This window comes from Pipistrellus hanaki, assembly GCF_964339955.1.
Source record: "Pipistrellus hanaki genome assembly, chromosome: 18".
NCBI lineage: Eukaryota > Metazoa > Chordata > Mammalia > Chiroptera > Vespertilionidae > Pipistrellus > Pipistrellus hanaki.
The window spans coordinates 27,354,993-27,378,114 of NC_140520.1; the positions used below are offsets into that span (position 1 = coordinate 27,354,993).

The window sequence follows — 23,122 nt, forward strand, 5'->3', positions numbered from 1 at the left end:
ATATGACTTTAAGATATAACATTCTTGTTTCTCGTGGTTATTATAGTGTTCTAAGACTGTCCTTAATATTATGTTTTTGTCAAGAAGAATATTAGCCCTAACCAGTTTGTCTCAGTGGATAGAGCATCGGCCTGCAGACAGAAGGGTCCCAGGTTCGATTCCAGTCGAGGGCATGTACATTGGTTGCAGGCACATCCCCAGTAGGGGGTGTGCAGGAGGCAGCTGATTGATGTTTCTCTCTCATTGATGTTTCTTACTATCTCTCTCCCTTCATCTCTGTTAAAAAAAAAAAAAAAAAGTAAAATATTTTTTAAAAAGAAGCATATTATTATTTGGGTCTTATTTTATAGCCTCCTCTTTGGCTTTATTTGTTTGGCCAGTCATTCATTCTTTCAAGTGGCTTTTGTTAGGCACTTACTATGTGCCAGGCACTGTGCTAAGGACTGATTACTATGTGGTAGTGAGAAGACAAATAACCTGCCTTCATGGAGTTTACAATCTAGTGGGAGCGACATCTCTACACACGAGAAAAAACCCCCAGATACAAGTATTATTATAACTCCTGATGAATGCTATGACCTGGTGATATGATAGAATGTAACAGAGGAAGTGAGGTGGGAGAGAGTAGACAGGGTGGCCTGGAAAGCCTCTAGGGAGGAGATACGCCAAGACCTAAAGCTTGACAAGAACCCATTCATGCAGGGGAGGGCCATTTTGCGCTGCTCCAAGGTGGGGGAAAGAGCTTTGATATTTGTGCAGAAAGCCAGTGGGGTGGCGAGGTTGGTGAGAGTGAAGGGCTTTTGGGTGAAGTTGGAAAGATAGACAGGGGCTAGCAGGTCACATCAGGAATGTACATCTTATTTGATGTAAATTCATTGTAATGAACTGGAGGGCTCTGATCAGGGAAGTGAATGATGGGCATAAGTTGCTGTTTGGTCATGGATTTGAGGAAGGAGAGGTTGGGAAGCTGGTGCCATGCTGCAGTGATGGGGGAGGTGCGCCAGAATGAGCTGTAAAAGTAAAGTTGGAGAACAGTGACAGGGTCCTGCGTTATATGGATTTGGTGGCACAAGCAACAGAACTCCCAGATGGATTAATTCTAGAGGTTTTCTTAGAGGGAGATCTGAGCTGCCTACCTTTGTGGTACCAGGAGAGAGTGGCATTAAGGCTGGTACCACAAAGGTTAATGGAATGGAACGTGAGGGGGCATCATGGGGTGGGGGATGCAAAGCACTTGAGGAAGGGGGAAAGGGGGAGCTCAGGGCACAAGGGAGAAACTGGGTTTTGGTAGGCGGTGGGCTCTTCTCTATGGAAACAGGAGGGAGGGAGGTGGTTGAGAGTGGAGGCCAGTTTGTAGATTTGTGAACATTGGAAGACACAGGAATCTCTATCTGGTTCTGTTTATCCAGTGATTCATAAGGCAAAAACACGAGCTAAGAGTGAGGTGTAGCAGAGAACAGCACCTAAGAACTTAGAGTGACATTTTGGGGTCTCTGGTCCACTCTAGCTAAAACCACTTTCCATAGTGACTGTCACTTGACTAAAAAAAGTTTCAGGGTATTTGTAGTTTGGTCCTGCTTCTTTCTGAATGTATGTAGGTATGGCTTGGGGTCTGGGGTAGTTATTCTTCAGGGAGACAGGCTCTGGCCAGTGTGGCTAGTTTGGGACTTGACTTGGGAAGTCCTGGAGAAGGTCCACATGGGAGATGCTGCCTCCACCAGAAGCCAGTTTTCATAAGATGACAGGTTGGCATGTTGCCATCCTTCAGAGGTCCTATGCAAAAGCAGTAGTTAATCAAGAGCTGGTATACAATAGAAGAAAAACATTGGATTGGGAAAGTTGGCTTGGGTTTAAGGTGTTATTTTGTCATCTGCAATAGGACTGTGAGCAAAACCATTTACCTTCTGACTTTATTTCCAATTTGTAAAATAAGAACAGTGCCAGCTTTCCCATCACATGAGGCTGCACGAGACATGATGATGTATGTCACATGCCATGGGAGGTAATTCAGGCTTTACAAAGAGTGAGGATTTGAAGGCTTGGACCCAGCAGCCTGGCTTGTACTTACAGCTCTCTGCTTACTCACCGCTGGTATGACTCAGGGTGAGTCAGTCTGCCTCTCTGGACTTCCATTTTCCCATCTGTAGAACCCTCTCCCAGGGTGGTTATAAGGATGCAAACATACAGTTGAGGGATTTGGAAATAAGAGTGCTGGAGAAATGTGAGAGGCAGCCTGATTTTCCCATTCTTCATCCGGGGAGAAGCCCTAACTCTCTTTTCTCTCCAGAATCAATCTTAAGATGAATGCTCTTTGGCCTCATCAATAAGGGCCTGTAATGACCATTTCCCATGGGCAGGGCCTGGGGTTGGGTGCTGTAGGGGGTGGCACAGTGAGAGGGTGAACAGTGACGTTACTGTGGGTGAAGGAAGTAGTATCTGTATTTGGGGGACTCACAGGCTGAGGGGTGTGTAGGACAGACACAGGCCCACTCTTAGACAATGCACCCTGGATGGACTGCCAGTTGGCTGCCTTTGGAAGCTTCCAGTGGACAGGACTCATCCAATTGAAGGAGCTAGAAGCACGTGCTCATACTGATGGGTGACAGAAAGGAGGTGGGGGAGAGGATGACTGTGCTGTGGTCACCAGGACCACCACATCAGGCCGTGTGTCTCCATGGCTTGTGAGCTGTTTCCAGCAAAGCTTTACAGCATCACTGAGCATCTACCATAAGACAAACTCCTTATTGCTGGACGCAAGGTGGGCATGCCATCTAGACACCCTCCCTTTGGAGGACACTAGCCATATTCCAGATAATGATATGCTGAGTGACCCCGAGGAACCTCTCCCTCCCGAGGATGGCAGTTGAGGAGCTCATCAGAGCGGCGCTGTTATCTGTTGTCTGGTCTGAGTCCATTCCCACCCAGGCTTCGGAGGAGGAAGGTGGGTCAGACTTCCGGGAATCTTTCTCATCAATGCATTAGTCATGTGTCACGCGCTCTAAAAGGGCTGTTGGAGTCTGATAGTTAACTGGATGCAAAATATTCTTGGTCAGAGAATCTTTTTTTTTTTTTTAAAGATGATTGTTTTTCTTAAACAATGAAGAACCCACTCCATGGAATTTCTACCTTCTGTTTGCCATGGATCGTTGCTCAAGAGTTAACACGAGAGTGAAATATATAGGGTCTCAAGTCAGACTGGAAAAGCTTGGTCTTAGGGGGATTATTCATAGCCTTTAATATAAAGGTTTGGAGAGAGAATGTGTCTCGTTTAGCTCCATCAAATATCCTAGCATCCAGGTCTGCTCCCAGAATACAGATAACCTATGGTCTCAGTGTGAAAGGCTGCATCTTTTCCTGTCCCCAACATCCCTCCCTGTGCCCTCCCTGTGTAGCTCACACCTCTGTTAACCCCCTTTCAACACACATTGTAGGAATAGCAGCAGGGTGAGAGTCTGCGGTCAGCCTGGCATTTTGGGGTGTTCTGGAGACCTGATTGATCCAGGCCTCGCTCAGGCAGGCCTCAGAGCATCCTGGAAAGCATCAGAATGGGAAGTCCACCTAGAGATAATTGTGGATTATATCAGACTGTCACAGGGTCAGGCATTTTCCTCTGAAAGGCCATTTCCTCCTGAGGGCTTGTTACCAAGAACCATGGAGCACCAGAGGACTTTGGTGTGCAATCAGCAGGTGGCTGCCTCCTTGTGGGTTCTTTTGAGTTCTTGTTGACTGTCATTCAGACTGTGTTTTGTAAACATACAATAACCCCCCCCTAAGTAACTCACCTCCCTTTCCCCTGCCCTTTCCTTAATTGAATGCCCAGGTCCCCTTTCTTACTTGTAATTCATCTGTATTCAGTTTATTTTTTTTAAAAAATTAAACTCATTGTGAGATAACTATACACTGAGTGGCCAGGTTTTTCTGGTCTCTGAACGCATCATAACCTGGGCATTCAGTGTGTGTGTGTGTGTGTGTGTGTGTGTGTGTGTGTGTGTTAGAGGCCTGGTGCATGAATTTGTGCATGAGTGGTGTCTGGCCAGTCTGGCCAGTGGGAGGGGACATGGGCAGTTGGCCGGCCTGCCTGCTGGTCGAAATCCTGGTTGAGGGGACAATTTGCGTATTAGCCTTTTATTATATAGGAATTACATAGGATATACACTGAGTGGCCAGATTATTATGCATTCAGAGATCATAATAATTTGACCACTCAGTGTAGATTCACAAGCAGTTGTAAGAAATAATACAGAGAGATCCCATGTGCTCCTTATTCAACTTCCCTGATGACAGTTTCCTGCAAAACTGTAGTCTAATATCACAACCAAGATTGGGAGAGTCAAGATATAGAACATTTCTATCACCCTGAGAATATCCCTTGTTGCCTTTTTATAGCTACACCCACTTCCTTCTGCCCTTCCCCCTTCTCCTTAAGCCCTTGGCAACCACTCATTTATTCTCTGTTTCCATAATTTTGTCATTTCAAGGATGTTATGTAAAGTTTATATACAGTTATAGAATGTTATTTAAATTTCAATCTCGGGAGACTCGTCCAGGTTGTTGAATATATCAGTAGTTAAATCCTTTTAATTGCTGAGTAACATTCTATGATATGGATGTACCACAGTTTGTTTAACCGTTTATTTGTTGAAGGACATCTGAGTTGTTTCCAGCTTTAGTTTGTTAGGAATAAAGCTACCATAAATATTCATGTGCAGGTTTTTGTGTGAGAACACAAGTTTTTATTTTTTTCTGAGTGTAATTGGTGGCTCATGTGGTAGTAGTATATTTAGTTGTTTTACAAACAACAAAACTCTTTTCTTCAGTGGCTGTACCATTTTATATTGTTCATAAACTAGATAAGAACAATGTAGTTTATCTGCATCCTTACCAGCATTTATGCTGTCACAATTTTTTATTTTAGCCATTTTGATGGATATGTAGGGATTGCTCATTGTAGTTTTAATTGGCATTTTCCTAATGGCTAACGATGTTGAACATCATTTCATGTGTTACTTGCCATCTGTATGTCCCCTTGGGTGAAATATTTGTTTATGACTCTTCTTCATCTTCTCATTGGATTTTTTTTATTGTTGAGTTTTGAAATCCTATGTTGTAAATTATTTATTCTAGATACTTTTCTTTGCTGGATATGGAAAAACAAATATTTTCTCCAAGTGATAGGTTGTCTTTTTATGCTCCTAACAGTCTTTTGCAGAGCAAATATTTTACATTCTGATGAGGTCCAATTTATCAGCTTTTTCTTGTGTGGATTGTACTGAAAACACTTTGCCTAGCTCTAGATCCTGAGAAGTTTTCCTATTTTTCCCTAAAAGTTTTATAGTTTTACATTTAAGTTTTCAATTTATTTTGAGATAATTTTTATATAGGGTATGAGACTTATATTGATTGAATCTCTCTCTCCCCTCTCTCTCTCTCTCTCTGTCTCCCTCTCTCTCTCTCTCTCTCTCTCTCTCTCTCTCTCTCTCTCTCTCTCTCCCTCCCTCCCTCCCTCCCTCCCTCCCTCCCTCCCTCCCTCCCTCCCTATAAATGTTCTTTCCTCCACAGAATTGCCACTGAATAGCTTTTTGCACCACTATAAAAAAAATCAATTGAGCATATTTGTGTGGGTCTATTTCTGGGTTCTCTAGTATTTTTAATTAATCTATGAGTCTATTCTTCTATCAATATCACACAGTCTTAATTACTGTAACTATAGATCAAGTCTTGAAATTGGCAAGACTGATTCCTTCTACTTTATTTTTCTTATTCAAAATTGATTCTAGCTATTTCAGTTCCTTTGCCATTCCATAGAAATTTTAGAATAATCTTGTGTATCTTCAAAAACAATTGCTGTCATTTTGGTAGAATTTGTGCTAAACCTCTATATTAATTTTAGCAACACAGCATGTCTCTTCATTTATTTATATCTTCTTCTTTTTTTTTTTAAATTCTCACCTGAGGATATTTTCCCCCCATTGTTTCCCAGACTCCCAGAGAGAGTGAAAGGGAAGGAGGGAGGGGGAGAGAAACATTGATGTGAGACACGTAGACCAGTTGGCTCCCCCACAAGCCCCAACTGGAAGTAGAGAGTGAATCTGCAACCCACGTATGTGCCCTTGACTTGGAATCAAACCTGCAACCCTTTGGTGCATGGGCTGACGCTCTAACCACCGACTCACACCACCCAGGGCTATTTATATCTTCTTTGATCTCTAATCAGCATTTGGTGCTCATTTCCTAGTGTATAGAAATGCAATGATTTTTATTTGTTTATCGCGTGTTGTGTGACCTAGAAGTTTATATGTAAATTCCTTGGGGTATTCTACCTACAGCATTATGTTATTTGGAAGTAGAGATACTTTTATTTCTTCCTTCCCAATCTTTATTTTTTTGCCTTATCACAGTGGCTGTGCTATGGTGAAGAAAAGTAGGGAAAGCTGGTATCTTGCCTTGTTCTTGGTCTTAGGAAGAAAGCCTTTAGTCTTTCACCATTAAATAGGATGTTAGTTTTAGGGTTTTGTGTGTGTGTGTGTGTTTTTTTTTGGGTTTTTTTTGATAGATGCTTTTTATCAAGTGTAAGAAGTTTATAGAAGAGCTCTGTGCACTGGTGGGAGGAGTAGAAACAAAATCCCCACACCCAAAGGTGCTCACTGGACACTTCGTTTTCTAGCTTTTATTTGTTCGTTTGTCTATTTGTTTATTGCAGGGGTCTTCAAACTATGGCCCGCGGGCCACATGCGGCCCGCAGAGGAGTCTGATCCGGCCTGCCAGGTTTTTTGGGCAGTGAGCGCAGCCGAGGTGTTACAGTAGGAATTAGTAGTTCATATAGTCCGGCCCTCCAGCTGAGGGACCGTGATCTGGCCCCCACTTTAAAAAATTTGAGGACCCCTGGTTTATTGTCACCTTTTAAGGCCTGGGACAAATTGTAGTGTGCGCAGGGGTATTCAGATTATTTTATATCCACTAACAGGACTTTAACCTCTAGAGGAAAAAATAAGTTCCCGTGACATAAGAGGAAGTGTCACCTAAAGTTTTATAAGAATCTGTAGGTGGCACAGAAGCGCAGCTGGGCTGGAGTGGGGGTCCCTTCCAGCTTAGCCTAGCCTCTGAAAACAGCTTTTGGTCATACTCTTTGGAACCAAGCTTCTCTAGACTTCTTCATTCACTGAATCTACTTCATTCAAGACCTGTCGTTTAGGGAAATATAACCTCGTTGTGGAACTACATGGGTTTTAATCCAGCTGGAGCAGTTTGGGATCCCGGTTCTATTTTTCCTAGCGGCGTGACCTTGAAGTTCATTGATTCCCTTAAAGACAGTCCCGTAGTGCCTACCCTGGGCCAACTGCCAAGCGGGGTTTTTGGAATAAAGTAGTAAGTACCTTTCGTTGTTCTATTACCTTCATTTTCTAGCCTCCAGCAAGTTTAGCTGGTTTTACTTAAAAAATATATCCAAAATTGGACTACTTTTCTCCATCACCCCATTTTCTTCTCAGGGCATTAGAATACGTTTCCTGACTCTGTTCTTTCTAATCCTCTGCCTCAATTCCTTATGCAGCAGCCAGGGTGATCTTTTATAAACATGCATCGGGTTTATACTCAGATGTACTGAGGCTAAAATCCAGTATCTCTCCATGACCCACCAGGTCTTGCATGGTTTGGGTTCTGCTTCCTCTCTGAACCCATCTGGCACCCTTCCCCGCTCATTTCGTGTGCTTCAGTCACCCCAGACTTCTTTCTTTTCCCCAAAATACCCAGCTTGTCTTATCCTGGGTTCATTACACCAATTATGCTCTCTGCCTGGGATAGTTTGAATGGCTGGTTCCTTACTGTCATTCAGATGTTAGTTCAAGCACTCTCCCTCTCCTAATCCTCAAGTCACATTCTATCAAATCACTGGGTGTTCCACGCCACTTCTTATTTAGCTCTTATCACAATTTGGAATTTCCTTGATTTGTCTACCAGACCACGCTCCATGAGTGCTGGAGCCGTGCTGTTTCCTTCGTTACTGCATGTCCAGTGTCCAGAACAGTTTTTGGCACAGAACACTACATATTTGTTGAGTGAGGTTATTTCATTCCCTTGAGCCTCAGTTTCTCACTTGTCACAGAGAATAGCAACTGGCTAATAAAACGAGGTTGTACTTAGAATGAAGGGAGATCATACATGTATGTTAAGTATGTATTACAGTGGTAGGCACAGAGTAAAACAAGTAATAGTTTGCCGTTGTTTCATTGTGATTATTTATATTATAATGTTCACTTCCTTCTCCCATACTCCTCTAGGATCTGTTCCTGCATCCAGTGACCCATTTGGAGCATCGTGATGATTTGTCAGTGACAGATGCTTGCCATGAAACCCTAACTTAGTTCTCTCTTGGTCGTGCTTTTCTGTACAGGTCCTGCAGCTGGGCTCAGACATCCTTCCCCAATACAAGCAAGAGGCACCAAAGACTCCCCCTCACATCATCTTACATTACTGTGTCTTCAAGACCACGTGGGATTGGATCATCTTGATTCTAACCTTCTACACAGCCATCTTGGTCCCTTACAACGTCTCCTTTAAAACCAGGCAGAACAACGTGGCCTGGCTCGTGGTGGACAGCATCGTGGACGTCATCTTTCTGGTGGACATTGTGTTGAATTTTCACACCACCTTTGTTGGACCCGCTGGGGAGGTGATTTCTGACCCCAAACTCATCCGTATGAACTATCTGAAGACGTGGTTTGTGATTGATCTCCTGTCCTGTTTGCCATACGACGTCATCAACGCTTTTGAGAACGTGGACGAGGTTAGTGCCTTTATGGGTGATCCAGGGAAGATTGCTTTTGCTGATCAGATTCCACCACCCCTGGAGGGGAGAGAGAGTCAGGTACATCCCTCAAATCTCAGACCTTGTTGTCATGTCTTTAAAGTTGAATTAAATGTGGGGTGGTGTACAGAAGAGTAATTGATGGGTGGGAACTAGCATGATAGTGTCTGGCACAGAGGGAGCATGCCCGATAGCTATCCTTACCCACTGTTCTTGCCTTTGGAGGTTCAGGGGTTCTGCATGCCAGTGAATGGTGTGGAAGAGACCAAAGGCTTCCCTTTCACTCCACGTGGAGCGCATGCCATTGGCTCAAGGGAGGCGGGGCTGCAGAAACAGGCATGCATTGCCACTGCACTGCTGAATTTTCCGCTCTGTATGCATTTGCTGAATGTCTACTTATTGATTATGCTAATTATGGGGACTTTCTATCATCTATTGCAGACCTTTGGCTGTTTCATTTTAATTAACTCCTAGCAACAAGGATGCTATTTTCTCCTAAGTTTGCTTGCTTATTTATTTAATTAATTTTGGACGGGGGAGGGGTAAACGTTGGGAAAAAATGAGTTGCTTCTTTGCTAAACTGATTTTTGGAGGTGACTAGTGGCATTCATTTGTACTTTCCCTGGCCTACATTTGCTGAGACAGTCAGGCTGTGACTAAGAGGAGCAATGTTGTTACTAGATGACACTGCTATTGGATGGTCAGTCCTGCGGGCCGTGGCGGGAATTAAAGAAGAAAAAAGCCCCGCAAATGTGTTAGAATCAGGACATGCTTACACAGTCGGTGAATGGATGCCTGGGACATGTTGTAGCAGGAAGAGGCCACTGGGCTGGTTCAAGTGATTTCCTCCTTTGAAAAAGCGAGGATGCCAAGTCATTGCAAAGGAAAACGTCAGATTCCTATCTAGTTTGCGTCCTACAGCAATGATTCTTTCTTTTTCCGGCTCCTTGGCTGACACTCCAGATGGATTGCGATAAGGCAGTTCATCTGGCAAATCTTCGGCCTCAGGCAGCAGTGCCTGAGGCTACAGAGGGTCCCAGAGGTGTCAGTCTGGCCGCGCTGTTAGCTGGGCCTGTAATTTAGGGTGCCATTAGAGGCTGAGTCAGGCAAGGTGCACTCTAAGGGTATATGGCTAGTGGGGTTCAGTCTTGAGATAGTCAGAAAGGAGCAGCCTGCCAGGATAATGAGGCCTGAGCAGGGACTCCGTGTCTCAGTGGCGGCACATGATGCATCTCTGCCTTCAGATCGGTGCCAGCAGTGGGTGAGGGCTGCGGCTCTTCCTCTTTGAGAACCCAACCGCTGTACCTACCATGTCCCCTTCCAGGAAAGAGAAGCTGGAACTCAGATCCTCAATTTTCATTACTACTTCATAATGTAATTTGGCTACTGTTAGTGAATGTTTTCCGATGGTCTTGAGCAACCCTGCTAGCGGTTCTCAACCCATGGGTCATGATCTGCTGTGACCCACAGGTTTGAGAACCGCTGCTGTAAGAGCCTAAGACCATCGGAAAACACAGATATTTACATTACGATTCATAACAGTAGCAAAATTACATTTATGAAGTAGCAACGAAAATAATTTTATGGTTGGGGGCTACCACAACATGAGGAACTGTATTAAAGGGTCACAGCATTAGAAAGGTTGAGAACCACTGGTCTAGATTCAGAACAACCCCCGCTTTTATCTGTGTGGTATGTTTTAATAGACTTTAAAATCCCAAGGAATAATTCTCCAGGTGGCTTGTGTGGATTATGTAGGGGGAGTAAATGAGTTGAAACTGATCATTTACAAGAACAAAATCACCCCTACGGTGAATATGGGGATTCTCAAATGTGAATTTTAGTACATGTTGGGAACATTTTTTCTTTGTGAATACATTTCTAGAAAATTTTATGTTAGTGAGGAAAATATGATCATTTTGGCTTAGATAATTCAAATAAATTATTTCAACCTAAAAGAGCTCCTAATACACACATATGGGAAATGAAATTTAACTTTAAGAAACTATTTGGGTTTTTCAATTAAACCACTCACTATTTATTTATAGCAATGGAATTGAAGTTTCGCGAATAAGTATATAGAACCATTCTTCGGCTTCCACGGGTCTTATTAAACGTCGGCAGAGCTATAAACACTTATGTAAATGTGTCAAGATTACCTCGTAGGCTGACAGGGCAGAGAGCTTCTTCCCAGGCACCGTGAATGTTGGCTTGGAACTCCTTTGCCATGAATTGTGAATACCCATGAATTGGTTTCTGATTTCCAGATTCATGAACTAGATTGCAGGCACTAAAAACATCATTTATCTGTAGGTTTTTAGTTGGCAAAGGGTTTAGCATCGACATTTTTACTGCCATTTCTTGATCATAAATAATATAAATATTAAGGTGCTATAGCTATGGTTTGCTTCTACAAACACTTGATTTCAGATTTAGTAATTCCTTTTTGAGTGTTGGCTTACATCTGAAACAATGCCATTTCGTAACAATTGTGGTGGTGTTGGGGGAGATCAGTGTGAGGAAACTGAAGATTTGGCTTCCAGTCCTCTTGGGGTCACCTATTAGGACAGCTGGGAACCTTGTGAACGTCATTTAGCCTTTCTGGATCACAGTTTTCCTGTCTACATTTTGGGGCTGATGCTACCTTACCTGCCTCAAGGCATGACATTCAGGCAGTGGACTGGTTATTTGAGTTCCCCACCAGCTGCAAAGCCTGGTGAGTTCTAACATCTCATCTGCATTAGTCTCACCTCCTGACAGGTTGTAAAAGCGAGAGGCCCACCACACTGACCTCCTGGGGATGGGAAGAAGGTGGGGTGATAGGAGGGCATTTAGAAGGTTATGATAGGTAGACCAACTGGAGAGCCCAGTGGGACCATTGAGGTCATCCAGTTTCAACCCTCTTAACACAGAAACGAGGAAACAGACTAGGGAAATCCGAATCACTCACGATGGCATAGCAAAGGGTCACAATCATAATGAGTCCTCTACTGATTTTTCTCTATTCTTATTTTATCAGTGACAGATATGATAAAAGTGGGATGAAACACTGAAGGGTACAGTTGAGTCAACTCTGACCAAGAAGCTCCTGATGTGTATGGCTCACTCCTTGGCTTGGGTGCTGTGGTGGGGAACTTTGGCACGGGGTACAGAGAAGTGGGCATCTGCATTTTCCCCAAAGCAACCACCTTAATGATGAGATGGGCAGTTAGAGAGGCTCACAGAGGGACAGACCAGCACGGTTTTCTAGGCACAGGCCTTTTTGTTAAAAGGCACCATTAAGTTAGTGGGCATGAAAGGCTGGTGGGGCTTAGGGGTTAGAGAGGTCCTGAAGGACACACCATCTGTGGGACCTGGATAAGGCTGGGGGACACTTCCCTCACTGGAGGATCCTAACTAAGGGCTCAGTGGGTTCACATTCACCACATGCTGTCTCCTCACAACACTCCGTTGTGGAGCCACTCATCTGAGATGGCAGCCCCCTCTGCTCTAGGTCCTTTGTCTGGCAGACTGTCGGGAGAAAGAAGAAATTATTGACTCATTTCTCATAAAAAATACATGGAGTCCTCCTAAGTATGCCAATGGGATTGTGTCCCAATGGAAACCACCAAAGAAGAGGCGAATGAGGAATGGCAGCTTTGCCATCTGTGTGTCTGTGTGCGGTTGGGTTGTGGGTATGGTGTTGGGGTGAGGGATCCTGGAGTTCAACAATTAGACCCACCCAAATGGCTAAGGCCAGCAGTTGTGAATTCAGCCCCGTGGAGATAGCCTGTCTCCATGATTTAAGCCACGCAAACGATCCCTCCTGGCTCACCTTGTTTCACTTATGTAGATGGCTTACATTTGCGTCATTCTCCAGTCTGTTGGTAATAATCTGTTTTGGAGGCTGTTTGGGAATATGTTTGCATATTCGTTAAACTGGTGAGAGGACAAAAGGTCTTGAAACTGGGTGAACTAAAGCTTGGAATGGGTATGCTGAAGCAAAAGCCAAATGAAGACCATTTCAGCACTCTGTGGACGATTGGCCTGGTGTTCTTTATGAATTAAAGATGGAATTATTATTCACAAACACATTCCCTCTCCTGAAGCAATCATATTGCTTATTGCCATTGGAGTGTGGGAGAGCAAAGAAGAGAATGGAGCCAATCGCACTATCTCCTGGGGCTTGGGATCAAGAGCTTCCTTCTGTCCTTGGCTCTGTAACCTCAGACAGCAGCACCACCAGCTAGACCTGGTGACACTCGCCAAGAGCCCATTCACATGGGAGGTGCTCCTTAGGGCAAAAGTGGACTGAGGTATGCTGATGAAAAGGTAATAGCTCTGATCACAGACAGTTCCCTTTTATCTGGGACTCCTCCAATATGAGAAGACTTCTGAACAGATTTGGGTTAGGTAGATTACAGAGGACTTCCCAGGAAATTAAAAAAGGAGAAAGAGAAGGAGAAAGAGGAGGAAGAGGAGGAGGAGGAGGAAGAGGATTAAGAGGAGGAAGAGGAGGAGGAGGAGAAGGAGGAGAAAGGGAAGGAGGTAGAGGAGGAGGTAGAGGAGGATGAGGGGAAGAAGAAGATGGAGGAGGGGGGAAGGAGAAGGAGAAGGAGACAATGAAGCTGGTTTAGAAAGGTGTTGGGAGAGAGGTGGAACTCTGGTGAGTGGGGAAAGGAAAAGACCACATGAGAGCAGAAAAAACTAAGCTCATGGCATTGTATATGGAGCTGGGGGAAATTTTCTTTGCTTAAATCTTTATTTGAGAAGTAAGACAGATGCTAGTGAAAAATTAGCCAGTCACTTGTTAATGAATCTCTTAATTCAAGCGAAACTCTCAAAGGGCAGCGGGAGCTCCATGATCTGATTCTAATTGATGAGAACCTTGATTGGCAGTTTGTGTCGGAGCTGAGCAGACATCTCCATCTTAGGATTTCTTCCTATGTTATCATGTGATGTTTAACTCTGGAGGCCACATGTTAGCTTCTAAGACAGAGCACTTCAGGCTTCAGAGGAGAAATATTTGGTTTCAAGGATGTGCTTCCAAGTGAAGCAAAACTAATGGATACATTTGAGAGCCTCTGAATCTTTGGAAATATAATTGTTTCCTTATAAGTTTTTACATTTTGCCTGTAAAAAATGAGAAAATATAGATGAAGGAATAAACCTTGCCTATAATTTTATCTCATAGTTAACATTTTGGCATACAGTGTCTTCATTTAAGGTTGCCCATAAGTTCTGTGACTTTAAGTGAAATGATGTATAAAAAACAATTTTACCATAGGCTAATTGATATAAACAAGAGTTGAGTTCCTACTGCATCTCATCAATGTTATTATAAAACTAGATGCCCGATGCATGAAGATTCATGCAGAATGGGCCTTCCTTACCCTGGCTGCCGGCATAGCCTTTTCTCCTTCCCATGCTGCCCAGAGGCCCAGAGTGGCTAGGGCACTGCAAAATGCTGGGCGCCTGTATATGCAAATTGACCTACCATCTTTGTTGGATTAATTTGCATACCCACTCCTGATTGGCTGGCAGGTGTCATGAATGTATGGTCAATTTGAAATTTTCTCTTTTATTAGTGTAGATGGCATTGAATAAAATGATGTTACCTGAAGACCTGCTATATAGTGTTCAGGGTTTTTTCCCTTGGAATATGTTCATGTATATGTTTACATGTATTTTAGCAAAATGGAATTATACTATATGTAGTGAGTTGTAACCTACTTTATTATCTAAATAATAGGTTTTGTGACATTAAATATTCTTTAAAAACATGAATTTAAATGATTATATGATAGTCCACTTTAAGGACATATTTATTTTATGTTTAGATAATTTCCTTTTTTAAAATGTTTAAAGTCATAATAATACCATAGAGAATGTCTTTATAAATAAATCTGTGTCACATTGCTGATTTAAAAAATATATATTTTTATTGATTTCAGAGAGGAAGGAAGAGGGAGAGAAAGTTGGAAACATCAATGATGAGAGAGGACCATTGATTGGCTGTCTCTTGCATACCCCCTATAGGGACTGAGCCCATAACCTGGGCATGTGCCTGGACCAGAATCAAACTATGAACTCCTGGCTCATAGGTTGATGCTCAATTACTGAGCCATGCCATTTGAGCATATTCCTGATATTTTTTATTGTCAGTATAACATATATAGGAAAGTGCTTAAAACAGAAATATGCTTCTCAATGAATTGTTCCAAAGCAAACATCTACGTAGCCATCATTTAGGTTAATAAAACATTATCCCCACCTCAAACATCTTTCCTTTCCCCTAATCACTTTTCTCTTTCTCCTTCCCAAAAGTAGCCAGTACCTTTGCCTATGGAGATGAAACGAGACAATAATGTATTCTTTTATGATGTCTTATTATGTTCAGTACTACTTTGGAGAGATTCCAAGCATGTTTTTTAATGTATCAGTATGTTTAATTTACCCAACAGTAACAGAAAGCCTAAACAACAGGGCCTGGAAATACGGGAAGTAGGGGTTTAATTTTTTCTCCCACCATTAGAACTCTATTGGTAGACAATTGCTAATATTGATTCAGTGACTTAAGTTTGTTTGGGCTGGGACTTCTGTGATTCTCTTGCTCTTTCCTTGTGGTCACAGGATGGCTGCTCCAGTTCTAGCTGTCAAGTCCATGTTCCAAATAAGAAAATAAAGAATGGCAAAATGCAAAAGAACTTGTGCTGCCCCAACCTGTTCCCCTTTTAAGACCCCCCCCCCCCCCCAGAACAGAAGTCTATCCAATGACTTCTGCTTATATCTCATTGATCAAAACTGTGTCATATTGTAGCTCCTCTCTGTAAGGGAATGACATGTACTTTCTAGCTTAGTACATTATGACCCAACAGAATAGAGAGTGCCTGGTTAAGGAATAAAGGGAAATGGATATTGAATAGAGAATTAGCAGTCTTGGCTACAATAACAAAAATTTTTTGAGGACTTCATAAATGCTTAATAAGTGCTACCTATTTTACACACCTCATCTTCTGAACCCTCACAAGAATCTTATGAGTTTGGCATATCAACATTTTTAGATATGAGGACAGGGAGGCTCACAGAGGGTGGTCATTTGCTCAAGGTAGCAATACTGGTCATCTTCGGGTAGGATTTAAATACAGGCTTGTTTGAATCCAGACTACACATTCAACCAGTATGCTGTACATCTACAAGCGTATACAAACATTGAAAGGGTAGATAGAAGTCAATTGTGAAGGGCTGTGATTGTAAAAAATAAGAGTTCAGATTCTCCACAATCCCACTGATGCTAAGTGGTTTGGATTATATGTCTGTGCTGGCCAGATCAATTGACTTCACGCTATGGGTCTCTTCCCCCTTTTGTTGACCCTTGTGCTTCTCCCAGTAAGAACTTGAAAAGGGGCCCATCCTTTTAAACCCCGAAGAGATGACCCCTCCTTCATGAAGACTCTTCCAGGCAGATGTGATTACTTCCTTTTCTGTATTCCTACAATATTCTGTTCACACACAAACCAACACACACACACACACACACACACACTAGAGGCCTGATGCAAAAAAATTCATGCAAGAGTAGTTCTTCCTTCCCCTGGCTGCTGGCACTGGCTTCCCTCTGCCGGAAACAAACCAGTTTCAATAAAAGAGAGATGTTTACAGGAACATCTCTCTTTTATTGGTCAACAACCTTAATTGCTCTAACCACTCACCCTTTAGTTGAGACATTGTTAGCTGAAGCAGCCTCCACTTTGTTTGTCCCATGTAAGTTTCTGCTATTTCCTGCCTAAGGGCTACATGTAAATTTCTATTTATGTTGCCTAAGATGTTTACTCCAAAGCCTCAATAAAAGGGATGGGAGCGCCAGAGCAGGGGGTAGTTCTCCCGCTAGAGTTGTACTACTGCCTGGCCCCCCATATCGCCAAATTGAATTTCTTTAAGTCTCTTTTCATTTGAGAATGGCCCTTCTCCAGAACCCGAACCCTGAATTGGAACTCTTTCCACTCGGGACGTGAAAGAAATTCCTATATCCCTCCAGCACTCAGGACTTGGTTTTCCCTACTCTGGCCACCGGCAGGCACCTGGGACCTGGGCTGCTTCCCTCAGGCCCCAACTTCATCAGGAAGGATGTCTGGAATGATGTCTGGTCCAATTAGCATATTACTTTTTTTAATATACACACACACACATACACACACACACTAGAGGCCTAGTGCATGAAATTCATGCACTTGGGGAGGGGATCCCTCAGCCCCGTCTGCATCCTCTTGCAGTCTGGGAGCTCTTGGGGAATGTCCAACTGAAGGCTTAAGCTGACAGACATTCTTAGCAGTGCTGTGGAGGTGGGAGAGGCTCCCGTCATCACTGCTGTGCTCACTAGCCATAAGCCCAGCTTCTGGCTGAGTGGTGCTCCCTCTGTGGGAGTGCACTGACTACCAGGGGGCAGCTCCTGCATTAAGCATATGCTCCCTGGTGGTCAGTGCGTTTCAAGGCAACCAGTCGTTCCAACGTTTGGTTGATTTGCATATTAGCCTTTTATTATATAGGATACTATAGTTGTATACTCTTATTACATGATTAATTGTGTTCAAACTCAATTTGACTGAAGAAAAGTGACTGTGTCTTGTTCCTTTGGGATTTGTGGCATTTAGTACAGTTATTGTCTAATTGTAGGCATTCAAATATTGGTAGAATGAGGAAAACAATGAAAGAGTGATTCAAGACAGTAAAGAAAAAAAGAAGTCTGCAGAAAGTATGTTTTTATTTTAAGTAAAATGCTGAACACTTAATTGGTGGTATCCTTCGAATGTGATTGTTACCAGCTGTTCATGAGCAGATATCTGGTATGTTTTACAGGAGCATGTTGGCAAGTCTGTGTTTTGAGTTAATTAAAATTTGCTTTCAATTATTTTATTGCCTTTTAAAGTTTAGAAGAGACTGTCTTCCCTAATTCTAAGGTAATTACTTAATATTTACATGATGGTCTGTTTATTTTCATCTTTACTTTGAATTTCACAAAACCTCTATAAATACTGGTTTTATGTGTATTACCTTCTGACTATGGATGGAATCCAAGACACAGAGAGGTTGTTGCCATTGTTGGAAACCACATAGCTAGAGAGTGATAGAACAAATCTTGTCTTCTCAAGTGAAGGTCCCAAATTATTACGTTTGGGTGTTTAACCTTGAGGTCACCATAGACTATGAGCTCAGTTTAGCTTATATAATTGTGGCTTCTATTGGAATAATCCAGCCCATACCAACCACAGCTTGCCATACCATATAGGAAAGGTAGTCCAAATAATGTGGAAACTATACCAGAGGGTTTTGGGAATTAAAAGTTCTCAGGGACTTAGTGTCCGATGCAGTTCTCCATGCACAGGAGAGTCCTGTGGATGAGACATGGGTTTAGAGACTACTGAATTATGTCTCAGGGTGTCAGTTAGGAGACAAGATGGCATCCAGGGGTCTTCAAACTACGGCCCGCGGGCCACATGCAGCCCCCAGGGGAGTCTGATCCTGCCCGCCAGGTTTTTTGGGCAGTGAGCGCAACCAAGGTGTTACAGTAGGGATTAGTAGTTCATATAGTCCGGCCCTCCAGCTCTCTGAGGGACCGTGATCTGGCCCCCACTTTAAAAAGTTTGAGGACCCCTGGCATAGACTGTCTTATAGCAGAGGCTTTGTAAGAACTAAAGACTGAGTCTTCCTTTTAGGAAGAAATAGTGTCTCTCTGTATGCTGCTACCTTCTTAATATATTGAAAGTTTTTGAAGGTAAGGATGGTACTGATTGCTTATTAACTGATGTGTCATATTGGAAATTAGAGTTTATGAGAGAAGCACTCCTTTAGAGCAACATGAGATAATCAAGAAAAGCCCTTTACAAATATTGCCTCTCCCACTGAAAACTTTGACTTTTCTTCTCCTTGTTATTTGTTATATATTTTTGTATTAAGCAAAATAACTTAAATCAAAATAGTATATAAGTTTCTAATCATTATAATTCTGGGAGCTGCAGTGGGGGCAGATCACTTGTAAACATCAGTGAGCAAGAGAGAAGAGTGTTCGTTCTCAGAGGCAACCATGTGGGTTGAGGGCCTAACATGGAGTTTCTGAAACTGGACTGCCTCAGAGACAAGGATGGCAGTGTCTGAGGTGAGGCAATGGGCCAACGGGCCAGAGGGCCAAAAATGGGCCCAGGAAAGTAAATAGTGAGTAAATAGTGAGTGTTGTAAACAAATTGTCAGATCCATTGGGGCTACTTAAGAAAGAGAAATGAAGCCTCATTAAAGGGAAACATTAAGAAAAAAAGGAGAAAATAAATAGTGCTAAGCAACAGAGGACACTTCCATTTTTAAAATTATAGTTTTATCTAACTAGATTTCTTTGGAAATGGATGTATAAAAATAAAAAGATTCTATTTGAATAGAAAAAGCAACAAACACTTACAGGAAAGAATGGGCCTTATAAATAATGTCATTTTAAATGTTTTACAGAACCCCTTATTTATATGTCTCAATCCAATAAAAGTTTTTTGTGTTTTTTTTTTAAGCATTCATGAGACCAGATGAGATAGTAAATACGCATGTGTTTTGTGCTCCTTGGGAAAAGGTGTGACAGAAACATACGACCTCAACTTTTTATTCACTGCTTATCGGTTGAACAGCACCAGAAATAGAGCTCTGTATTCAGTTCTTTGGGGATTTTTATTTTTATTTCTTAAAATTTCTTTATTGATTAAGGTATTTCATATGTGTCCTCATCCCCCCATTACTCACTCAACCCCCCTCTTTTGGGATTTTTAAAGGAAATATTATTTTCTCTTTAGGCTGAGGGTTTTGAATCCAGTCTGCAAGAAAGGTGTAGCTGTTATGCCCAGACTTCGTGATCCCCAAAGACCACCAGGGAGCCGAGTCCGATGCAATAAACCACATGTGTCAAACACAAGGCCCGCGGGCCAAATCCAGCCCGCCAGGCCTTGCAATGTGGCCCGCACCGCGCTGTCATCACTGCACTCCGCTGTCAGTTTATGACATTGTCAGTTTATGACTGTTCAGTAAACCATTCGGCCCGCGATTTAGGCTGGATTTTAGATTTTGGCCCCTTCTCTGATTGAGTTCGACACCCCTACAATAAACAAAAGAGCCTCTTCCATGCTATCCTGGGCTCTGTCCCACTCACGCCGACAGCATGGCGGAAGAGAGAGCGAATTTCGCCAAGCCCCTGGGTTTTACACCGGTGGTGATGTCACTGCTTCGGCTGACCCTGATTGGTTGAGTGAGGGTTAGGTCCAGTGACACAAAATGGAGGATAACTTTTTCACCCTGCCCCACAGTACAAAATGGAGCCAGGAGTTAGCCTCGCCCCACCCTGCCCTCTCATAGCCAGAAGGAATTGTCTGTGGATAAACAGCAATAACAAAATATTGATAGTTATTTTCATGAGGAAATAACCAATTGCCTGTTTCAGTCTGTGTCTTCCTGGCTATGTCAGCTTGGTCACTTTCATTAGCATCTCTAAACCTCGGTGTTCTTGTCTTTCAGGAGGGCGGTGTCTGTCTTGCTGGGTGTTGTGAGGATTAAGTTAGATAATGTGTGCAGACTAGTACAGTGCCAGGAACATTGCCAGCACTTTGTAACTAGTACTGCTATTGTTGCCGCTAGCCCAGGAAATGATCTAAAAGAGCAATTACTAAGCTCACCAAGATATTTGGCCCAGGAAGTGCTGTTGTTGGGACGCTTATCTCAGTTCCTGAGGATATAGTATATAACCTTGAACCACCTGATGACTGCTCAGACTCCACCCCTTATGGAGTCTTGGCTAAAAGTGAGAGGTCCCAGTCTCAGGAGAGATTTTTACATAGAGTCAACTCCAAGGCCAGAGCAGGGTGCCGTACTGAGGACTCATTCTGCTTTCTGGTTCTGGGGACAACCCAACTTCACATTAAAATCACTTAGGTTGTCTGTTGAAAATACATATCCTCAGGCTCCATCCCAGCCCATTGAATCTGAGTTCCCAAACTCCTATCTTTAGTGCGTGGGGGTCCCCTAGGGATGGGGTGCCAACCTAATGAGCTGTGCTACTGTCCCCTGCCCTCCCATCTTCCTGATGGGGGACTTAAGGTCCAGAGAGGGTACTTGGCCTAGTGTCACACTCAGGATGGTGACACAGCAGCTTGTCCAGGTTATTGTGAATCCGGTTGCCAGATTTCTCTAGAATAACACTTAGTATAATTGTGAGCCAGTGGCCAACTGGCCCCTCTGGAATATTTCAATATTCTTTCTTCTTCATTTGTTCCAAGGATCTATATATAATCTTCCTCCCTCAATAGTTAGGACTCAAAGATCCTGGGGGCAGGCGGGGGGGAGGGGTGGGGAGCAGGGGAAGGAAGCGAGGGTAGCAGTATAGCCTCTTCTCATATTTACAATTGAATTCACTCACACTTGCTGTGTAAATTTCCAGAAACAGACCATCTATAAAGGGCACTTTGACAAGGCTGTAACTCCAGCCTGATTTGAGAATGCTGCTGCAATTAGTTATAGGTTGGCATTAGCTAAATTGAATATAATCCATCATGCTTATTAGATGTGGTGGGGGAGATTTGCACCCTGAAGAATCAGCGAGAAAGAACATTAAATATAGATGAGGCGAGTATTTTCCCAGGCAGCTGGAGATGCAGAGCCGGGCCACGTGTTCATGACGCACAGCTTTTCCGTAATGGTACAGAGGAAATAATAGGGACTGGGGAAGAGAAAGCACTTGGAAGCTTTAAAAATAGGTTGGGTTGCTTACAAAGTGCCCCTCATAAAAGTCAAACAGTAAAATGTGAGTGTGGAAAACAGGTTAAGTGAGTCTTCAGGTAAGGTGAAGCTTTATGCAAGCACAGGTATCTCAGTACCTTTGGACATTCCTAGCAGCCCAATAGCTTCCATGGCCCTTGAGAACTTTGACTGTTTTCAGTATCCTGAAGTGCCAGGTATAAGATGCTCTAGATCACAATTACTTTTTAGGTCTTTTTTTTTTTTTTTTCATTTTTGTTTTTCTATATGAAAGGAAACCTCTATCAATAAGCCTGATTTTAAGAGGCTCTCGGGCTTCTGAAGTATATGGCTCTGTTCACTTGATATTTTGGAGAATGTGTCCTTAAAGACAGCACTGTTGTGGTTGTCTACACAGATGTCAGAATCAATCCGATATTGAAGAAGCTAAATGAATAGACTGCAATACTGGATTTGTTTGTATATATGCCAGCTGGGGAACAAATCTCCACTCATGGCTGTAATAAGAAAAGTCACAGATTGATTTATTCTTTTACTTTAAAGAATTTTTATTTTTTCAGTTACAGTTGCACACAGTATTATATTATTTCAGGTGTACAACCCAATGATTACACATTATATATCTTACTAAGTGATCACCCTAATAAATCTAGTACCCTTCTGACACCATATATAACTATTACAATATTATTGACTATATTTCCTATGCTGTACTTTACATCCTTGTAACTATTCTGTAGCTACCGATTTGTACTTCTTAATCTCATAATACTGGTTTGGTGATGGTGATGGTGAACTCCTTTGGTTTCTTCTTGTCTGGGAGGCTCTTTATCCTTTGATTCCAAATGGGTAGAGTAATCAGTTGTCGGTCCTTGCTTTTCATCACTTTGAATATTTTATGCCAATCTCTTCTGGCCTGAATAGTTTTTGTTGAGAAATCAGCTGACAGTTTATAGGAGCTCCCTTGTAGATAACTGACTGCTTTTATCTTGCTGCTTTTAAGATTATTTTCTCTCTGTCTTTAACCTTTGGCTTTTTAATTTTGATGTGTCTTGGTGTGGGCCTCTTTGGGTTCATCTTATTTAGGACTCTCTGTGCTTCCTGGAATTGTATGTCTATTTCCCTTCACCAGGTTTGGGACGTTTTCTGTCATTATTTTTCACATAGATGTTTTAATTCCTTGCTCTCTTCTTCTGGCACCCTAAGATGCAAATGTCGGTACACTTGATGTTGTCTCAGAGGCTGCTGATACTATCTTCATTTTTTTTTTTTTTTTTGGGGGGGGGGTAGGTGGAGGATTTTCTTTTCTTTTTCTTGTTCTGATTGTTTTCTGCTTTCTTATCTTCCAAATCTCTGATTTGATCCTCTGATTCATGATTCCCTGCAGTATATTCTTTATTTCTGACTGGCTCTATTTTATGTTTTCTAGTTCCCAGGTACTTGCCCTTGACTGGGAATCAAACACACAATCCTTCAGTGCATGGGTCGACACTCTAATCATTGCTCACTGGCCGGGGCTCGTTGTAATTTTGATGTGTCTGTGGGAGGATTCTATTTTCACAT

General features: G+C 42.6%; 1 protein-coding gene across 3 annotated transcripts in view; it reads left to right on the forward strand.

Annotated features, from left to right (window-relative positions):
* The window catches only part of KCNH1 (potassium voltage-gated channel subfamily H member 1), a 283,459-nt gene that overhangs the window by 52,081 nt on the left and 208,256 nt on the right, over positions 1 to 23,122 (forward strand). For 2 of the 3 annotated variants that reach the window (XR_014793300.1, XM_084865530.1), the window contains exon 6: positions 8,390 to 8,863. Coding sequence is in view for 2 of the 3 variants with exons in the window: in XM_084865530.1 (XP_084721656.1) it covers positions 8,390 to 8,863 (474 nt within the window). In the remaining variant the exon portion in view is untranslated. The remainder of the gene's footprint in view (positions 1 to 8,389; positions 8,864 to 23,122) is intronic. The other variant, XM_084865531.1, reaches the window with a different exon arrangement.